Source organism: Podarcis raffonei, chromosome 17 (genome assembly GCF_027172205.1).
Source record: "Podarcis raffonei isolate rPodRaf1 chromosome 17, rPodRaf1.pri, whole genome shotgun sequence".
In the NCBI taxonomy this organism is placed as follows: Eukaryota; Metazoa; Chordata; class Lepidosauria; order Squamata; family Lacertidae; genus Podarcis; species Podarcis raffonei.
The window spans coordinates 4,409,238-4,427,836 of record NC_070618.1 but is presented as its reverse complement, the minus strand read 5'-3'; the positions used below and the strand labels follow the sequence as shown (position 1 = coordinate 4,427,836).

The window sequence follows — 18,599 nt, the reverse complement described above, 5'->3', positions numbered from 1 at the left end:
AAGGTCAAAGAGAAAGAGTGACATAGAATGACAAGGGAATAAAGTCATCTTTCATAGCTGAGGATAGTAACATTTGAAGCATTATCTAGCACGAAATCTTAGAAGAGCCACAATTCTAGGTTTGTAAATTGTTCCTTAAGGCAAAAAATAAAGGTAATAAAAATAACTTGACCAAGACGCAAGGAACAAGTGCTTTATCGATGAGAGGACTTCTTCGGTATTTCTTTCTCAAATTATGATAAGGAAGTTTTTAGCTAAGGGGAAATGGTATTTGTGGGAGTCTAAAAACAAGTCAAATTGCCATCCTGAATGGATGGAGAAGACGTCTTGCCTAATTTCTGTAAATCAAGTGATGCAGGCCATACTTGGTCATAAGTCTTGACAGATCAGCCATGGCATAATTAATACATACAGATTCTGCTTGCAGCTTAGAGATATTTCTCTTGTTTAAAAAGGATGTTTATCACTTAACTAAGAAATGCAAAGCTGATTCTTCCACTATTTCCTGGCCTGTCCATCAAAAGATTTTCCATTACTGCACTTTCCCAGAGGTGCCAGCTTGAATAAAATACTGAGGGTGGGCAGGTAAGCCCCACCCCAACGTAACTGATCACATGACACGGCACACACACACCATTTGAATGGCAATGCCCATCAACTTTGGGTGCCCTGGCCCCCTTAAATATTTTATGGGGGGGGCGAAGGGACCTCAGCTCCTAGGAGTTGACTCCTATGCTCTTTCCTAAGGGCCTCTTCACACATTAGTTTAAGGCATATTCGAAAAAGAGGATCTGAAAACAGGTCTTTGAAGACATGTGCATTGTACTGGCACACTTATCAAAGTCAGGGAGGGTTCTGGCTCCCTGTAAGTATACACTTGACAGCCAACCTGATCTTGCTGCTGTGCAATGTGTGCAACAGCTCTTATGTACACCAAAAGCAAAAGTAGTGACTGTAAGCTATGCAGCATGCTAGGTTGATCTGAGAAGAATGGCAGATTACTCCTTTCCCAACATAATCTCTTTACAACACAGCTATCTTACTTCAACATCTACTAATTTCCTAAGAGACACACTGCCATAGCAATCCCAATACAATTTATGACCACAGACAACTGCCCTATATATCCTGAGGGGTGTGTCTCAAAATCTATGGCAGCCTAGGCTTGCACCCTTGGTATTATACACAGTTTTCCAGCCACAAGATGTTTCCCTAGTGCCTCTCAAAATACTATTGAAGTCCAAAGCAGTTGCTTATGTTGCTTGTTCTGTCAAGCCATGTCTGAGCATGGAAAATCTGAGGGCATGATAAAACATGACCAAAGAGACAGACACACAAACAAGTTTAAAAGAATATGCCGAAAGAAAGCAAAGGGTAATCTGTAGCATCACAGCTACACCAGCCTACGCGCTTATAGAAACATGATGCAATGTCCACTCACAGAGGGAGATTTTACACGCACTGACTTGATCCAGAAGCTACTTTTCAAAAATTTCCAGAAAATACCATTAGCATTTCTGGTGGAGAACGATCGCTACAGGCAACAACCGATTTGCGTGCGTCCAACTGATGGGCAATCGTGCACATATGCATGACGCCAACTCCAGAAATGACCCAAAAATGTCACCCAAAAGGCACAACTGGGTGGAGCAGGACAGAACATAACCCTCAAGCAAAACGAGGATTGCCTGTACATAACAGCTTTAGGTGTATTCCTGTAACCACCAGCAAAGCAGAACTCAACCATTCCAGCAAATTCAATACAGTACTTCAAGCAATTTCTACTCCTCATATTTTTGAAGGACAGACAATTGGGTCTTTTTGATTTTTATAGAGGGAGTCATTTTCTAGATGAGTGTACAGTGTTAAATATGCATTAAGTGTATTTATTCATACTTAATATGTGCAAAGGTCCTAAAACTTCCCCACCTTGTTTACATATCTAAATGAAACAGGTTTATTCACTTTTCAAGCTACATAATGCAACCTAATGAATAAGCACAAACAATAAGCTATTTTTGTTTGATGGGAAAGGTCTGACCAAGTTGCTTTTGTTAGCTTTAAAATTATCCAGAAAACAATAAATATTTATCCAAAGATTTGAAAGGTAGCTTCATACATAAGCAAACAGGTTTGAAAAGAAACACCGTGCATTTGCAAACTAAAAATTCCAAGCTAACATTTTTAGCAAAGGGGACACATGGTCAGCTTTGACACAAGCCACCCAATTGATTGTTTGGTCAATTTGTGCCTTAGAGAATTTTTTTGGAAAAGACAAACATACAAGAGATTAGCACTTGGAAGCCAGTGACGAGAATGCAAGCTCCTTCCTCCCATCACTGTTCTCAAGGGAAATGTCAGCACTGACCTTAAGCGCAGCTAATGTGAACCAAGGATCTTAAAAACCAAACAGTAACATTAACAGTGTAATCCTAAAAAGGTTTCCTCAGAAGTTTCACCGAGGTCAATGGGACTTACTGCCTAGTAGCTGTATTCAGAATTGTAGCCTAAATCATATTTAGGAGGGAGGTAGCACTTCACAGACCCTAAGCTAAGATTCGGGGTTGAAACCATTAGTTACGCTAAAATGCACTTGCCCATCTTTCATGTGTGCTTAAAATAAATCTTTGCAACCATCTAAGCTAGTTTATTCATGACCACTGACATTCACGTTTAATGACAACCTAACGAATTACCTTCTCCAAAGGCTCTGAAGCCTACCTATCTCCAGGACACGTGAAGTGTTGCAAGATTTAAAATGTGCTTTACTAAAGCAGCACATTTATAATGGATTGTAAAGGACCTTGCATGCAGGATATGCAAGGCAACAGAAGAATTTAGGAACATAAGAATCAAGTTGTTGGACTGTCCAAGGTTCATCCAGTAGTTTCAAATAGCAGCCAGGCATATCGCTCTGGAAGTTTTTACACAGAATATGAAGACGAAGGCCAAATCCTGCTCAACACTGAAGATGGAGGTTCCATTTAGCTATTATGGCTTATTAAGCCACAGATAGACCTATCTGCACTGCCAATTATAGTTACAGTCCTAGCCTTGTGGGGAAATAGGGAAATATGAATATATTCTTGAGAACCTGAGGGAAAAAATATATGTAGGATGTACTCTAGGTGGCAGTAAAATATTATGGTAGAAACAGAACAAAGTATTTTCAGTACAGCCAAGGCAAAGGAAACACATTTATACATGCTATTTACTGCCTCGGCTCTACATAAAATTAGTTTGCTGTTTTACATGAAGGTTTGCCATCATTCTTAAGTGTGTTTTTTCTAGTACAGTATCAGAACATTTACCTGTACCTGGGTAAGCACAAAGACAAAAAGATGAAGAAAATGTATGCACTAAAATATGCCCCTTCCTTGTGTTCCATTGTTATAGATTTGTTGCATATGAAAAGCAAGCAAACCTTCCCCACACACTGCAAAAGGAACCAATCCCCACAAGTTCAGCCATGAATCAAAAGTCATTTACTTTGTACAAGAAAACTGAGGAATCTTTTTGACTCCACGGGCCATTAAGTCTTCATCAAGAATGGCCTTGTGGGCCAAAATTTGACAGATGGGTGCAGCCAAGCTGCAACGTGCTTTGAAGTCCCAAAATCAGGACTTTAACGCACTATGTACAGCATGGGTATGCAAACTAAGGCCCGGAGGCCGGATCCGGCCCAATTGCCTTCTAAATCTGGCCCATGGATGGTCCGGGAATCAGAGTATTTTTACATGAGTAGAATGTGTCCTTTTATTTAAAATGCATCTCGGGTTGTTTGTGGGGCCTGCCTGGTGTTTTTACATGAGTAGAATGTGTGCTTTTATTTAAAATGCATCTCTGGGTTATTTATGGGGCATAGGAATTCGTTCATCCCCCCCCCCCCCACATGGTCTGAAGGGCGGTGGACTGGCCCACGGCTGAAAAAGTTTGCTGCCTCCTGGTGTACAGAAATTTGTTTCTAAAATGGAGGTTGAGTTAATGAGTGGGGAGGGGGTTAAAATTTGCTGCTTTGGCTGTGCACCTTTGTTCCCTGCAGGGAACAGGAGAGCACAGGTACAGCAGGATTTGGCCTAGTCCTCCCACTCATCAGATGACATTATGAGTGATGCCAGCTGATGGGTAGGTAGGGCATGACTTGGGGGAAATGATGTCATGAGCCAACTTGGACTCCCTGGCAGGTCAATACGGGCCCACAGGCTGACAGTTCCCAAACTGGTTGTAAAATACGCACCTTGCTTAAAGCTTTTGATCCCCTACTTATTTTCTACAGCAAATACATTTTCAAAATGTGAAAAAGTATTGATATTTTAAACCAGGCACGTTCCTGTTGGGTTCAATTAAACATATTCCCAGGTAGGTGTTCATAGGGTTGCAGCCTACGTAAGCAACTGGACAGCACATGGTATTCAACCCAAATCTGACTCAGAAAGACTTTAGCTCTCAGAAACGCTTTCCGGCCCAGAACAACCACCTGCAGGCAGATTCCCAGAACTATACAGGATAGGAAAGCACATGGGTGGACTGAATGAGGCTTAGGGGCTTGTTTCCTACCCCTGTTCTCAGAAGTTCCTCCTTTTAACAAGGATACCATTTTGACAATTGTGCATTTTGGCTTTTAATAAAAGCAAAAAGTAATCACTAAATTGTTAAATAAACCAATGGATTAATATTACACAGTCAGAACTTTACCTGCTTCTGTCTGTAAGCTTTCCAATATCCGAAAACAGTGCATTTTACTGAAGTTGCGAGAACATAAGTGCACACAGTTTGGAGGAAGAATCATGTTTCTTAGTCTTCCAAATGTACATTCTGGAGGTACAATCACAGAGCAAGCAGCATGAGCCTATGGAAAACACAGCATCAGGTTCTTGTAAAGTCATGTCTAATTTCTATTTCAGATTTGTAAATTTTGAGCCTAGACAGCTGTTTCCCACTCAATTTAAATTAATCTATACCCATAGTTTGTGGCTGGCTGTGTGGGGGGGGGGCAGAGATAAAGGGCACCCCCAAAAAAGTTGCAACCTTTGACAAAGTTAGTTTCAAATCCCCTATCATATGGTAAATAATTATGAACACTTTAAAATTCTGTGTTATTTTATATCCCCTTAGTCACAGAAGACAGAAATTAAATATCAGTAAGCAAAGTTAATCCCATGTGAGCTCAAATATTCATATTCTATGTGTTCAGAAGTTCAATGAATGGAAGAGGCTTGGTCACACAGAAAATGTGAGCATGGATCAGCAATTTCCTGTAAAATTAATCAGGGAGCCATTTCATATTGGGGAACAGTCCATTTTACAGATAAGTAAAAGCTTATTGCCTCAGTTCTTCTAGTTTTTTGTTTGTTTTAAAAAACTATCTTCATTTAGTTTTCCCTCCTGGCTAGTTTACAAATGAAATTAAATGAAATACAAAGTACAACTGAACACAAAGTACAATGATCACAGCCTCTCTCCTCCCTATAGAGATTCATTAACCATATTCTTTATATATATAAAAACCTGGTTAAACAGATAGTTCTGTAACCTGTGGAGTTTAATGAGTAGCAAATATAACACACTGGCACACTGGAAGCACTATTACTGATTGCCAAAGCACAGTAAAATACAAGTTTAGATGTATTCAGATTCAGTGCCTAATACCTTTTCACCCTGGTGATTTCTGGCTTTGCAAGAATAAGCAAAACAAATACTCACAAGCCTAATGCAAGTTTGGGATCACCAAGGTCAATTTTTTTGAGCAGGATGGGGGGATGCTGAAGCCTCACTGCACTCCCTGCCCTCAAGTTGTCTCCCAGTGCCCCATCACTGGAAGTGATCCCAGCTGAGAGCAAATGCTGGGACGTGAGGAAAGTCTGCTGCAGAGGAAAACTGCAGATTTAGAGAACACCCACAGTAAGACCCACTCCCTGTGTTACATAAGATTGAGGCAGACCCAGACTTCAAAGAGAGACATACTGCCTGGCCTTAAGCCTAGCTCAGTACAAGTATTTTAGATGGAAACGTGGTTTCAATAGGGAAGAGAGACAAATGAGCCAGTGTGGTGTAGTGGTTAAGAGTGGTGGACTCGTAATCTGGTGAACCGGGTTCAATTCCCCGCTCCTCCACATGCAGCTGCAGAGTGACCTTGGGCTAGTCACACTTCTCTGAAGACTCTCAGCCTCACTCACCTCACAGAGTGTTTGTTGTGGGGGAGGAAGGGAAAGGAGATTGTTGGCCGCTTTGAGACTCCTTAAAGGTAAAGGGACACCTGACCATTAGGTCCAGTCGTGGCCGACTCTGGGGTTGCGGTGCTCATCTCGCTTTATTGGCCGAGGGAGCTGGTGTTAGTCCACAGACAGCTTCCGGGTCATGTGGCCAGCATGACTAAGCCGCTTCTGGCAAACCAGAGCAGCGCACAGAAACTCCGTTTACCTTCCCACCGGAGCTGTACCTATTTATCTACTTGCACTTTGACATGCTTTCGAACTGCTAGGCTGGCAGGAGCAGGGACCGAGCAACAGGAGCTCACCCCGCCGCGGGGATTCGAACCGCCAACCTTCTGATCAGCAAGTCCTAGGCTCTGTGGTTTAACCCACAGCGCCACCCGCATCCCTTGAGACTCCTCAGGGTAGTAATAAAGCGGGATATCAAATCCAAACCCTTCTTCTTCAACTGAGTAGCAGTACACATCCTTTGCATGCAGAAGGTCCAGAGTGCACTCCCTGGCATTTCCAGTTAAAAAGATGTCAGGCAACAAGACTGAGAAAGACCTTTTGTCTGAAGCACTGGGGCATGTACAGCCAAGTCAGAGGACGTGCTGGGCTAGAGGGCCATGATATGCTTCAGTAGAAAACAACTATGTTCATATGATGTTTAAAATATAAACCAAATCACAAACACAAAGGAAGGGTAGTCTAAAGCCGAGTATGTTGCTCCGAAAATAATTCCACATACTGTTACACCTAAAAGGGAATTTCCACAGTAGTGTACATTCTTAGTTTAATGCTGCCATTCAGAAGCAAACAAACAAAATGTATTTGAAGAGTAAAGAAAGGCAGTTTACATTTTCTGAGTTATTTTACTTGCAATGTCCAGAGTACACTTACTGTCCTGTTAGATAGTTCTTAAGATAGTAGAAACCCAGCTGGATGGGTTTTCTAAAAAATGTTTATATAGTGACCACTTATGGATTGTAATGACAGTTATGATATTTTTCCAGACTACATGCACTGTATTATGGACATTTCAGTTATTTTGTTATTCTGTTTATTTGCTTATCTGATGTTTTATACCACACCTTTCATCCATTCTGGAGCACAGGGAAACTTCACATATGAAATTGTTTAAAAACAACCATCTTTAATTAAAACAGAGAATACATTAACATTCTGTTTTATCATATATAATATACTGTGATGGGCTTCCAGCTAAACTACCTTTCACTGCTTCTTTCTTTTAAGTTGCCTTGAGGATTCTGGCAGGTTCACATACCAGGGTATCAAATTTGGAAAAAAAACCAAATAAATCTTGTTTACGTACCAGAATACCACACCATTCACATCTCATACCCGAGAGCACCTCGGAAGAGCCACACGTTTTCCTGCAGACCTTACAACGTGCACCTGAAGAAAGATTTCCCTCCCTCCAGTGATGATGGTATGTATCCTAAAGAAATTAAATAAATCAATTATTTAAAAAATGTATTGCAACCTTTAAAATTGCTTTAAAATCTTGGTAAAGCAGTTGAATTAGCTGCACTCGAAATCTGAATATCTAACCTCTCAGTAAGTCCAGAAAAATCAACCAAAACAAACATTTAACGACAGAGTCTTCGAAGCAAGTAACAAAATGTTCAACTTTGCATTAGGCCCTTGGAAGCAAAGCTTTCCTAGCAGATTTCTTTCCTCTGTTGTTTAAACAAAAACTTTTGTACTTACATGATCCTGACTGCCATCTTGATGGCACTGGCGACAGTCACTACAAGCAAACGGGGCACAATCCGTATGCACGTGCAGCTCACAAACTAGGAGTAAACAGAGGGAAAGGGGAGGAAATTGCCTCTTGTTTGCTTTTCTCTTGCTTTTCTCTATATTTTTAATCTCCTACTTTACTTTCAAAATATATTCCATCGGAACCACCTGTACCACCGGGGCCTGGTAGGGACCCCAAGATCTCCTGCAATGCTTTTGCAAAGTTTTTTGCAGATAAAATCGCTCAGATTCAGAAGGAGGTAGACTCCACCGTGGGAGCAGGGCCAGGGCGGGAGAGTGCTAGAGTTCTGTCTGGTCCTGTTACATGGGATCAATTCCAATCTGTTACCTCCGAGGATGTGGACAGGCTGCTTGGACAAGTGAAACCGACCACCTGTCTCCTTGATCCTTGCCCATCCTGGCTGATAAAAGCAAGCCGGGAAGGGCTGGGCGATGGGCTCTGCGGGGTGGTGAATGCTTCCCTCTGTGAGGGAGCCTTCCCAGACCCGCTGAAAGAGGCGGTCATTAAACCGCTTCTTAAAAAAACATCTTTAGACCTGGCCAATTTGGCCAACTATCGCCCAGTCTCAAATCTGCCATTCTTGGGCAAGGTGATTGAGCGGGTGGTTGCTGAACAACTCCAAGCAAGCCTGGAGGAAACGGACCATTTGGATCCCTTCCAATCGGGATTCAGGCCTCACCATGGGACTGAAACTGCCTTGGTCGCGCTGGTTGATGATCTCCGGCGGACTAGTGACAAAGGTGAGAGCTGTTTCCTAGTTCTACTGGATCTCTCAGCGGCCTTTGACACAATCGACCATAACATCCTTCTGGACCGTCTAGAGGGGCTGGGAGCTGGGGGCACTGTCATACAGTGGTTCCGCTCCTTCCTCCTGGGCCGTGTCCAGAAAGTGGTGGTGGGGGGTGAGTGTTCAGACCCCTGGGCTCTCACTTGTGGGGTGCCTCAGGGTTCTGTCCTCTCCCCCATGCTTTTTAATATCTATATGAAGCCGCTGGGAGAGATCATCAGGGGGTTTGGACTGGGTGTTCATCAGTATGCAGATGACACCCAGCTCTACCTCTCCTTTAAATCAGAACCAGTGAAGGCGGTGAAGGTCCTGTGTGAGTGCCTGGAGGCGGTTGGAGGATGGATGGCGGCTAACAGATTGAGGTTAAATCCTGACAAGACAGAAGTACTGTTTTTGGGGGACAGGGAGCGGGTTGGTGTGGGGGATTCCCTGGTCTTGAATGGGGTAACTGTGCCCCTGAAGGACCAGGTGCGCAGCCTGGGAGTCATTTTGGACTCACAGCTGTCCATGGAGGCGCAGGTTAACTCTGTGTCCAGGGCAGCTGTCTACCAGCTCCACCTGGTACGCAGGCTAAGACCCTACCTGCCCGCAAACTGTCTCGCCAGAGTGGTGCATGCTCTAGTTATCTCACACTTGGACTACTGCAACGCGCTCTACGTGGGGCTACCTTTGAAGGTGACCCGGAAACTGCAATTAATCCAGAATGCGGCAGCTAGACTGGTGACTGGGAGTGGCCGCCGGGACCACATAACACCGGTTCTGAGAGATCTGCATTGGCTCCCAGTACGTTTCCGAGCACGATTCAAAGTGTTGGTGCTGACCTTTAAAGCCCTAAACGGCCTCGGTCCAGTATACCTGAAGGAGCGTCTCCACCCCCATCGTTCAGCCCGGACACTGAGATCCAGCGCCGAGGGCCTTCTGGCGGTTCCCTCATTGCGAGAAGTGAGGCTACAGGGAACCAGACAGAGGGCCTTCTCGGTAGTGGCGCCCGCCCTGTGGAACGCCCTCCCATCAGATGTCAAAGAGATAAATAATTACCTGACATTCAGAAGACATCTTAAGGCAGCCCTGTTTAGGGAAGTTTTTAATATGTAACGCTGTACTGTTTTTAACACTGATTGGGAGCCGCCCAGAGTGGCTGGGGAAACTCAGCCAGATGGGCGGGGTATAAATAATAAATTATTATTATTATTATTATTATTATTATTATTATTATTATTATTATAAAGATGCAACATCTTCTACACGATTAGCAGAACCATAAGAACCTAAGAAGAGGCTACTGGATCAGGCCAATGCCACAGCTAGTCAAACATCCTGTTCTCACAAGGACCAACCAGATGCAATCACAAGCTGGACCTGAGCAAAAAAAAGGAGTCACCCCTCCTGCAGGCACCAGCAATTGGTATTCCGAAGCACAGCGCCTGTGACTGTGGAGGCGAAGCACAGCAACTGTGGCTACCAGACATTAATAGCCTTATCCTCCATGAATTTGCCTAATTTTATTTAAATCCATCCAAGTGGGTGGCTTTAAAGTAACAAGTGCAGAGGCCCAATGTGGGCCAGAAGCACAATGGGGCCAAAGCATTAAGACACTACTCTGAAGATCACCAGGGTCTTGACCTGGAGCAGAGGTAGGCATGCTTGCTATTTGCATGTTACAAACAACCAACAGCCACTCAATTTCTAATTTCATGAATAATGTCATGTTTACATTGGCCCTCAGTGCTTTGCATGCAAAAGATCCCAGCTCCAGTCCCTAGAATTACCTGTTAAAGGATCATAAAAATCTTATTAAATAGGAACCCCAGATGATCTCCTGGACACGGGGAGCTGGGCTGTCTCTAATTTTTGCACTTGCTGGAACTCTGCCCAAGACCTTGGAGGCCCACCGTCAATTGAAACAGACAGATATTGGGTTAGATGGAACAACTCTCTCAATATAAGGCTGTTTTGTATGAAATCACATTAGATTTGTACATTGAGATTAACCTACGAAATCGCCATTTCTCATACAACATCAACAACTGGTAAATGCTATGAGAGCACATTTTTCAAGGGTAGTAACTCTGCTGGGAAAAGGGGGGAAGAGAGAAATTTGGCTTATCAACAGGCTTCCTCCCCGTACTCTCTACAATCCCCCACACTTCCTAGTAAGTCCTCATTTATCATTCTAAGAAGTGTCTTAGAAATATTGTGCTTCTGCCAGGGTGGCAGATAAGTTAAGATACCAATTAGAATAAGCTGACAATACCATGATCCATTAGAGTTCAGCCTTACCTTCACAGCGAAATGCTGGAGACTCCAAAAGCTTTCTGCACACGGCACAGAACTTTCTCTTGTAATGTCCTGGAGGTCCTAAACAATGTGCAACTGGAACCTGCACAGAAAACAAAGTGTGCTTTAACTGTATACTGTGCCCTTAAGATCTACAGGTGCAGCATAACTGTATATAGGCAACTAAAAACACTGAGCAACTTGGGTGACTGTTAATTTATGTGTATTCGGTTTATGCCCAATCAGAAACCAAGGCCCTCTATGAGAATCCCTTTTCTTTTTTAACATCTCCCGTGAGAATATTGAGTCAGCAGCAGCCCAATCAAGCAGTTTTAAAGATTAATTGTATTTATACAATTCCTTAATCACACTTCAGTAAGGAGATCCCATTAGAACACTGCCAACCACATCCCTAGGAGGGACACGGGACAATCAATTAGGTACTCACACCACCATGGTATAGCGATCTGCATCCCAGAAAGTTAAATATATATAGGCGCAAAGTTACATAAGGAAAAAACAAAAACAAATCACAGGAGAAAATGCTGCAAAGCTAGAAAGAAAGCCAGTGTTCCAATGACAAGGATCAATCTTAACTACGAGTTCTGGAGGAGTTGCTCCCTGTCTTGCAGGCCTTGTTCCACCTGGCCGGGGAGGGAAGGGGCCCTGACTGACTCCAGCTACAAAAGCTGAGCCTGCTGAACTGAGTCTTGGGCTGGGGTATTGTTTATGTTAAGTTGTGGGCGAACATATCAGACGACACAGCGATTCTTCAACAGCTCTTGTTTATTCAGAGGCCAGAATAGAACTGAACTGAAGAGCTCAGTCAGCCTGCTTATATAGAGCTCCAGAACAACGTAACTGTTGCAACTTTCTAAAACTATCCAATCACTGAACGTCACTTTTGATCCTTCATTTGCATACAAACTATCCAATCACTGAACGTCACTTTCGATCCTTCATTTGCATAACTATCTACAGTATCCCCCTGCTGGCCCAGGGTGAGAACTTCAGTACATAACAGTTTAGAAGTTCTGTTGGGGGGGTTGCTGCTGTTATTGATATTAATTTTTTGTATCTTTATTTTTAGATCTAATGACCCTATGACTTGTGTGGAAAGGTTGTGTACTTTTTGATGTGTTCTGCTTTTGTAATGTTTGTAATGTAAATCTTTTCACGTAAACTACCTGGAGCAAGGCTTTCACTTTGGAAAGTTGGCATACAAATAAAATGATGGTGATGATGAATAAAGGATGATGTAGTGCCAGCCACTTCTTACCCAGTGACCCAGGCATAAAAGGTTTCTCTGTTACACAAAGATTGCAAAAGGAATGTTCTCCCTTCTTTACGTTATCAAATGACGCAATTTCTACTGACTGGTTTCTAACAATCAAAGGGAATAGTCACTTCCTTTGCCTCCGTGTCAGTCTAGGGCACGGGTGTCAGACACAAGGCCCGCGGGCCAAATCCGGCCCGCCAGACCTCGCCATGTGGCCCGTGTAGCCACCGCTGGCCGCCAGCCTTCACCTTTTATTCTCGCTTGTTTTTGTTTTTTTGTTTTTTGACACAAGAAAGTTTACATGGTGCGGCTCCCTATTCGCCTCCCCCCGTCGCTCTTAAGGACGTGGCTGCTGCTTCAAATGTCCCCGCGTCTCTCAACTTGCGCCTTCGTAGTCGGGGACTGAAGCGAGGCGGGCAGCTGGCTTCTCTCTCCCGCTCACTGCTCAAAAAGAGCAAGCGGAAGGTCAGGTCTCTCCGCGCCGCGGAGGGGGAGTCTTTCTCCTCGGAGAAACTTTTTTATTCCAGCCTTGGATCTTCTCCGGGGATGCTGGATCCCGGCGTGCAAACTCGCCCTGCGGGAGGCGTCCTCTTCTCCGTGCTGGATTTCACCAGCCCGGGGCTTCCCTTCCTCTTCATTTCGCCTCCCTCTCCATCTTTGCACAGCCAGCCTTTCCAGGACCGACGATGCCCGTGATCAAGTTGTTCTTTGGGAAAATGGTGTGGCTGGTTGGGGGGGGGGGTGAGTGGTAGAGAGAGAGAGGCGCTCGCTCGCACTCCAAACACCCTTAAAATAAATGTAAAGTGGGGGCGGCGATGATGATGGCCGTGATGGGAGGGGGCTGTGTTTCCTGGCACCCCCTCCACTCCCCGCCCCCCACCGCCGCCTTCCTCCTCCTCCTCCTCTTGCAATTTCGTGGCAAGCCAAGCGAGGAAGGCGATCTGGCGCCCGGCTCTCTATCTCAGCTCCACAAGTTGGACTCCGCGCCCGCGCAGCGGCGCTGGGCGGTTCTCCCCGCCTTCCGGCACATGTCAGTCCCGCTGGCACATTCCTGGGAGGAGATCGGACGCGGCTCCTTGCAGCCCTTCCATCACTCGGTCACACAACTGGGCGGCTCGCTCTCCGCCCTGCCAGCAGCTCCGCCTTGATCTCTCCCTCCCGTCTCGGGGAAGGAAAGGAAAAAGCCGGAGATCCAGTTGCAGGCAGCGCGCTCGCGCTCTTTCGCCTTTTGCGCTATGCAATGGCACCCTGAGATGGGGGGGGGGGAGGGGAATTAGCCAAGGAAAATGAGAGTGCACAAGGCATGTTGATGCTTTCCTGTCAGAGCTCTCTCTCTCTCTCTCTCTCTCTCTCTCTCTCTCTCTCTCACACACACACACACACACACACTTTATTTACAGCCCCATGCCGTGTATGTTTACTCAGAAGCCAGCCTCATTTTCTTCGACAGGAGTTTCAAGTAAATGCACATAGGATTGCAGCAATCGTCTCATTAGGGCTCATTATTTGTAACAACTTTGTTTCCTAGTTCTGCTGGATTTCTCAGCGGCCTTTGATACAATCGACCCTAACATCCTTCTGGACCGTCTACATTATTACAAAAAACAGTAATAATTGAATGCAGTGAAATAATTTATGATAATAAAGAGTGGACACATAGTCCTACAGATACAACCGGCCCTTTGAGGGTGACCAAACTGCTGATGCGGCCCCCCGATGAATTTGAGTTTGACACCCCTGGTCTAGGGCTTAAAGTGGATATGCACCAAGGAACCACTATGCACATATATTTTCTGCTTCTGAAAGTGGGTGGAAAGATGCAATTTTAATTACTCTCTCCAATCCCATCTTCCCCTTCCCCGTCCCCACAGAGGATACTAAGGAAACAGAGGCTAATTATACTGTCCTCACCACACAGAGTCTCAGTTATTCCTGTTCTAAATACAGTAGTCACCATAGACAATTTAGCTACATTAATTCTATGTGGTGATGTCACAAGACACCCTGACAAAGCTGTATAATTTTTGCTTCTCATTTATTATTGAAAGCCCTTTCTAAAATATGATCTTGATATGAGCCATTAAAATCAATTAGCAAAACACAGCATATCAATCTGATTCTATAAATACTTTTAAAGCCATCTAAGTGCCGTTATTATACTGAACACATTATCTAATCAACATGCAATACTGCAGCAGAAAAGGGAAACTGCATTTTTTTTTCGAGAGAGAGAGAGAGAGAGAGAGAGAGAGAGAGAGAGAATATACGAACAAATAAAAAACAAACACGTAGTTTAGCTCTAGATAATAGTACCATTAAGAGTTATTTGTGGCACAAGGATGCCTGTTCTATTTTCAGCTATCTTCAGCAGTTACGCTTCCTGTTTCGAGTTTTTGGTAGGGGTTTCCCTTTGCTGTGCAAGACTTCATTACACTGATAGGCTTAGAACAATGACACACGCAACTGCAAAAGGAAAACAATATACCAAACCAAAGACAGCTGAAAAGGCACTCAGCCTGGAACAAAAGTCACCAGGGAGATGGTAAATTGTTACCTTTGAAAAGCTATGTTCAATGCACAGCTGAATTGGAGCCAGGACTCACCAGCATAAAAATTATTCAGAATCCTGGAACATGCAAAATATTGACAAAGATGCCTGTGAGCATGCACAGAACCCTTTCCAGCAACTACAGAATGACCTCGTTCATATATGAGACATCATACTAGTTCCAATATATTACGCAGCATACCAATGCATGCTGCCCTCATCCCCAGGTGCAAGTGGGAGAATCGAGCCAAGGTTTCAAGGCTTACTGTTATGGCCAAACCCAGGGTCGTGGTTTATTTCCCTAAAACAAAACCACAAGCAGCGAGCCAAGAACCAACAATGGCTTCTTGATTGTGGTTTGTCGGGGGGGGGGGATCACAGCCCTGAGTTCGGATGAAACAAGTTTGGTTTGCTGTTCCTGCTTGCACCAGGGGAGAGCGAAGCAGAAGCAACTAAGCAGCTTGCAACCCCCAAAAGCCATAAACCACAGGATATCATTACCATTCTACACAGCACCCGCAATCTGGGGTTTTAGCTAACTACATCCTGGTTAGTAGAAATAATTTCCAGAAACCTGACATCCTTCATTTTAGAGATTAAGCACTTTCAAGGCAGCGACTTTTCTCCAATATCAACAAAAGAAAGTAAATTCATTGAAGTCAGCAGCAGTAGCTATGCAAATCTAGCTTGAAAAGAGGATTGCATTTGACTGTTTCCACAGTAAACAATTTGCTCAGCAAGGGCCAAACTGGAGGCAATTAGAACAGATAAACATGTAATGAAAAATACTTATCAAGATATGGTCTTGATATAATTTGATTCTGGTTTGGGGCACAAACCAAGCCATGTGTGTGTGTGTGTACACACACACACACACACACACACACACACACATGCCCTGTTGCCACCTACAGGAAGCAGAAGAATCAAATTCAACCTACAATATAGCACAATTCTTATAAGGTGGCTTCCTATGTTCTGTGTTCTGCTAGAGGAAGATCAAGGGCTGCATGTGCCAGGGGCGAAACTAGGCTTTATTTCATCTGGGTCAAAGACCCAGTTTGGCACACCCCCATGCACATTTGCGTACCTATACACACACAGGCTGGGAGCTTCCATTGCTCCTCTGGAGGCTTCACCCAGGGCAAAAAACCTGACTAGCTTCCCCCTCCTAAAGCACAGCTCATGCACAAGGTGATTTGCTTAACTATAAATGCTGTAAGCAAAGCAAGCAAACAAATAAATCCTACATCTTATCTTATCCTTGTATACTTTGGGGTGATAAAAGCCAAATTAACAAGACAACAAAAGATCTTTAGTAGCCACTGGAAAAGATGCAAGGAAGAAGTATTGAACAAGACTGCATGCAGGTCAAAGCAATAGTAGCAAAAGACACTTATCAGGACCAAATGAAACGACACATAAAGCAGTGAGAGGCTTTAGAGTTCAACCAGAACTCAAAAATAATTTCCTGAAGAGAGCTATACATGCATTTGTTTAAACTAAAATAGGTTCAGTACTAGACAATACAGGCTGCTCACAAAAAATGTTTGATATATTTTGGACTCCATCCAGCTTGTAACCAAGTCCAAGCAACAAAGATTCGTCATAGGACGCAAATGCCATAATTCCTCTTTGAACATTGTCGACACATGAACTTATCTGACTCATGCCATGCTTCTTAGTTTGTGAGCCTTTACTTGACCTTGAATTCCATGTCCTGCTTTAAAGTGACATTTTCATTAAGTCCGGGATAATCCCCATTTTGCTTAGCATCAAACGAAAAATTCAGACGAAGCTGACTCTTAGCCAGATTCCCTTTACCCTTAAGTATTCAAAATGCAATTCCTGGTTTATAACATTTGCATGCTCTAAGAATCCAGCAGGAAGAAATCTTTAACACCCTTCATATATTAGAACTTTCCACAAATAGCCACTTTGTATAATCAGCAAGAAGGGTTGGGGACAAAAATAGAAGCTTCCCATACATAGAATAAACTAGCATTAAGCCTACTGTTATGTTTTTAAGCTAAGAGCCAAAGTGAATATTTGCTTCATGTAGCCAACACACAATACAGCTGTCCCATATGGCTGCTTTTGGACAGCAGAATATTATCTTCGAAGCCCATCAGGCAGCCTGTAATTAACAGAAGCAGTTGAACATTTCATGACACCTTTTAATGCTGAAGACTTAAAAGTCACACACAAGAGGGGGTTGCTTATGTTAGCTTGAAGGAAAAGGCTTCTGAGGACAAAGCACAGAAATCAAAAAGCATTCTCGGCAGTAGCAAATGAAGGAAACTCCACTGCAACCATGTCACTTATGCTTGCTATAGTTTTAAGCTTAAAAAGTAAGTATCATGCTACAGAGGCAACATACATTCAAGGGTATTCTCCTGACCTCAACTTTTTCAAAGTCAACAAGAATCATAATGAAACTGACATAATAAAAAATGAAAACATTGTTGGCCATGACTTTAAACCAATATTATGGATGACATACTAAATCTAAACTTAAAAGTGCAGCTATTTGCATACAGATGGAGTGCAGAAACATGCAATTCCACATCCTCTCCTTTTCCCACCCCTCTGCCTGGAGGAGCTGTTGTCAAAGTAATATCCAATAAGAAAATATCTGTTCCTTCTCCTTTTCATTCTGTTCCAGAATGTAGACATGTATTCACCTTGAAAGGTATATATGAATATCAGGAAATCAGGGTCCACTTGATTCTAGGGTATTTTCAAAAGGGGTGGTAGGAGCTATTATGTCACCCTGACAACTCTCCATCATTTGGCTCTGAACACCTGGTCTTTTGCATGGCCAAAGATCACGAAGACCTTCATATGTCTAGAACAGAGGTGTCCAACAGGTTGATCACGATCTACTGGTAGATCCCCACGAGGTTTTGGTAGATTGGGGCCGATCTCTGGCTGCCTTTCCTTAGCGTCACTAAAACTGACTCCTGCCTCGCCCGCCATTGTTGTATGATCTCTGGAAGGGAAGATGGAGCTTTCTCTGTGTTGCTGTTTTGATCCATAGCAATCTTCTTGTGAGTGATTTAACCCCTTTGTCCCTTGCCTTTAACCCCCCCAAAGAACAGAACTACTCCCAAAAAAGCTCAACAACTGTGAGCTGAACACCAAAAAAGGGGGGTAGATCACTGCCAGTTTTTAATTCTGAAAGTAGATCGCAGACTCTTGAGAATTGGCTGCCCCTGGTATAGAAGATATTATAAAACCTCTAAACTAAAAAGAACTGTTCTTCACAAGTTGTACAATTCCATCTGCACCCTATTTAGCCACCTACATGTAGATACTATCATAACTGCATTTGCTTTGATTATATTTCTATGAACAGAACTAAGGGCTTCAGATATCTCCAGTTTGTGTTCCAGTAAACAATTGTAGCAATAATTCTTATTTTCGAAAGTAAGAGGGAAAAGTTCAGGCCAGACTGAAATAGTGAATACAATTTTGAAGATCTATTTTAAAATGTCCCAAACTCTTGCAAGATAGGAGTTTCCATTTATTATCCTTGCACAAGATTGACCACGTGTTGTCACACACTGTATTATATTGCCTTATTTCAGTTCTGCTAATTGATATTTTAATGCTGCAAATTTTCCAGATCTTTGGGACACAATAAATACTGCTAGGCATTTCATTACCTCTTCTAGTTGTTAACAGAATTAGTATACTGAAATGTTAACCTACACCTTTGTTTAGGG

General features: G+C 43.4%; 1 protein-coding gene across 1 annotated transcript in view; it reads right to left on the bottom strand.

Annotated features, from left to right (window-relative positions):
* Positions 1–18,599, bottom strand: part of DGKQ (diacylglycerol kinase theta) — a 64,574-nt gene that overhangs the window by 30,910 nt on the left and 15,065 nt on the right. The window contains exons 3-6 of the mRNA XM_053371259.1: positions 11,048–11,147; positions 7,926–8,011; positions 7,528–7,653; positions 4,696–4,849 (exon numbers count right to left, since the gene is read on the bottom strand). Coding sequence (XP_053227234.1) covers positions 4,696–4,849; positions 7,528–7,653; positions 7,926–8,011; positions 11,048–11,147 — 466 coding nt within the window. The remainder of the gene's footprint in view (positions 1–4,695; positions 4,850–7,527; positions 7,654–7,925; positions 8,012–11,047; positions 11,148–18,599) is intronic.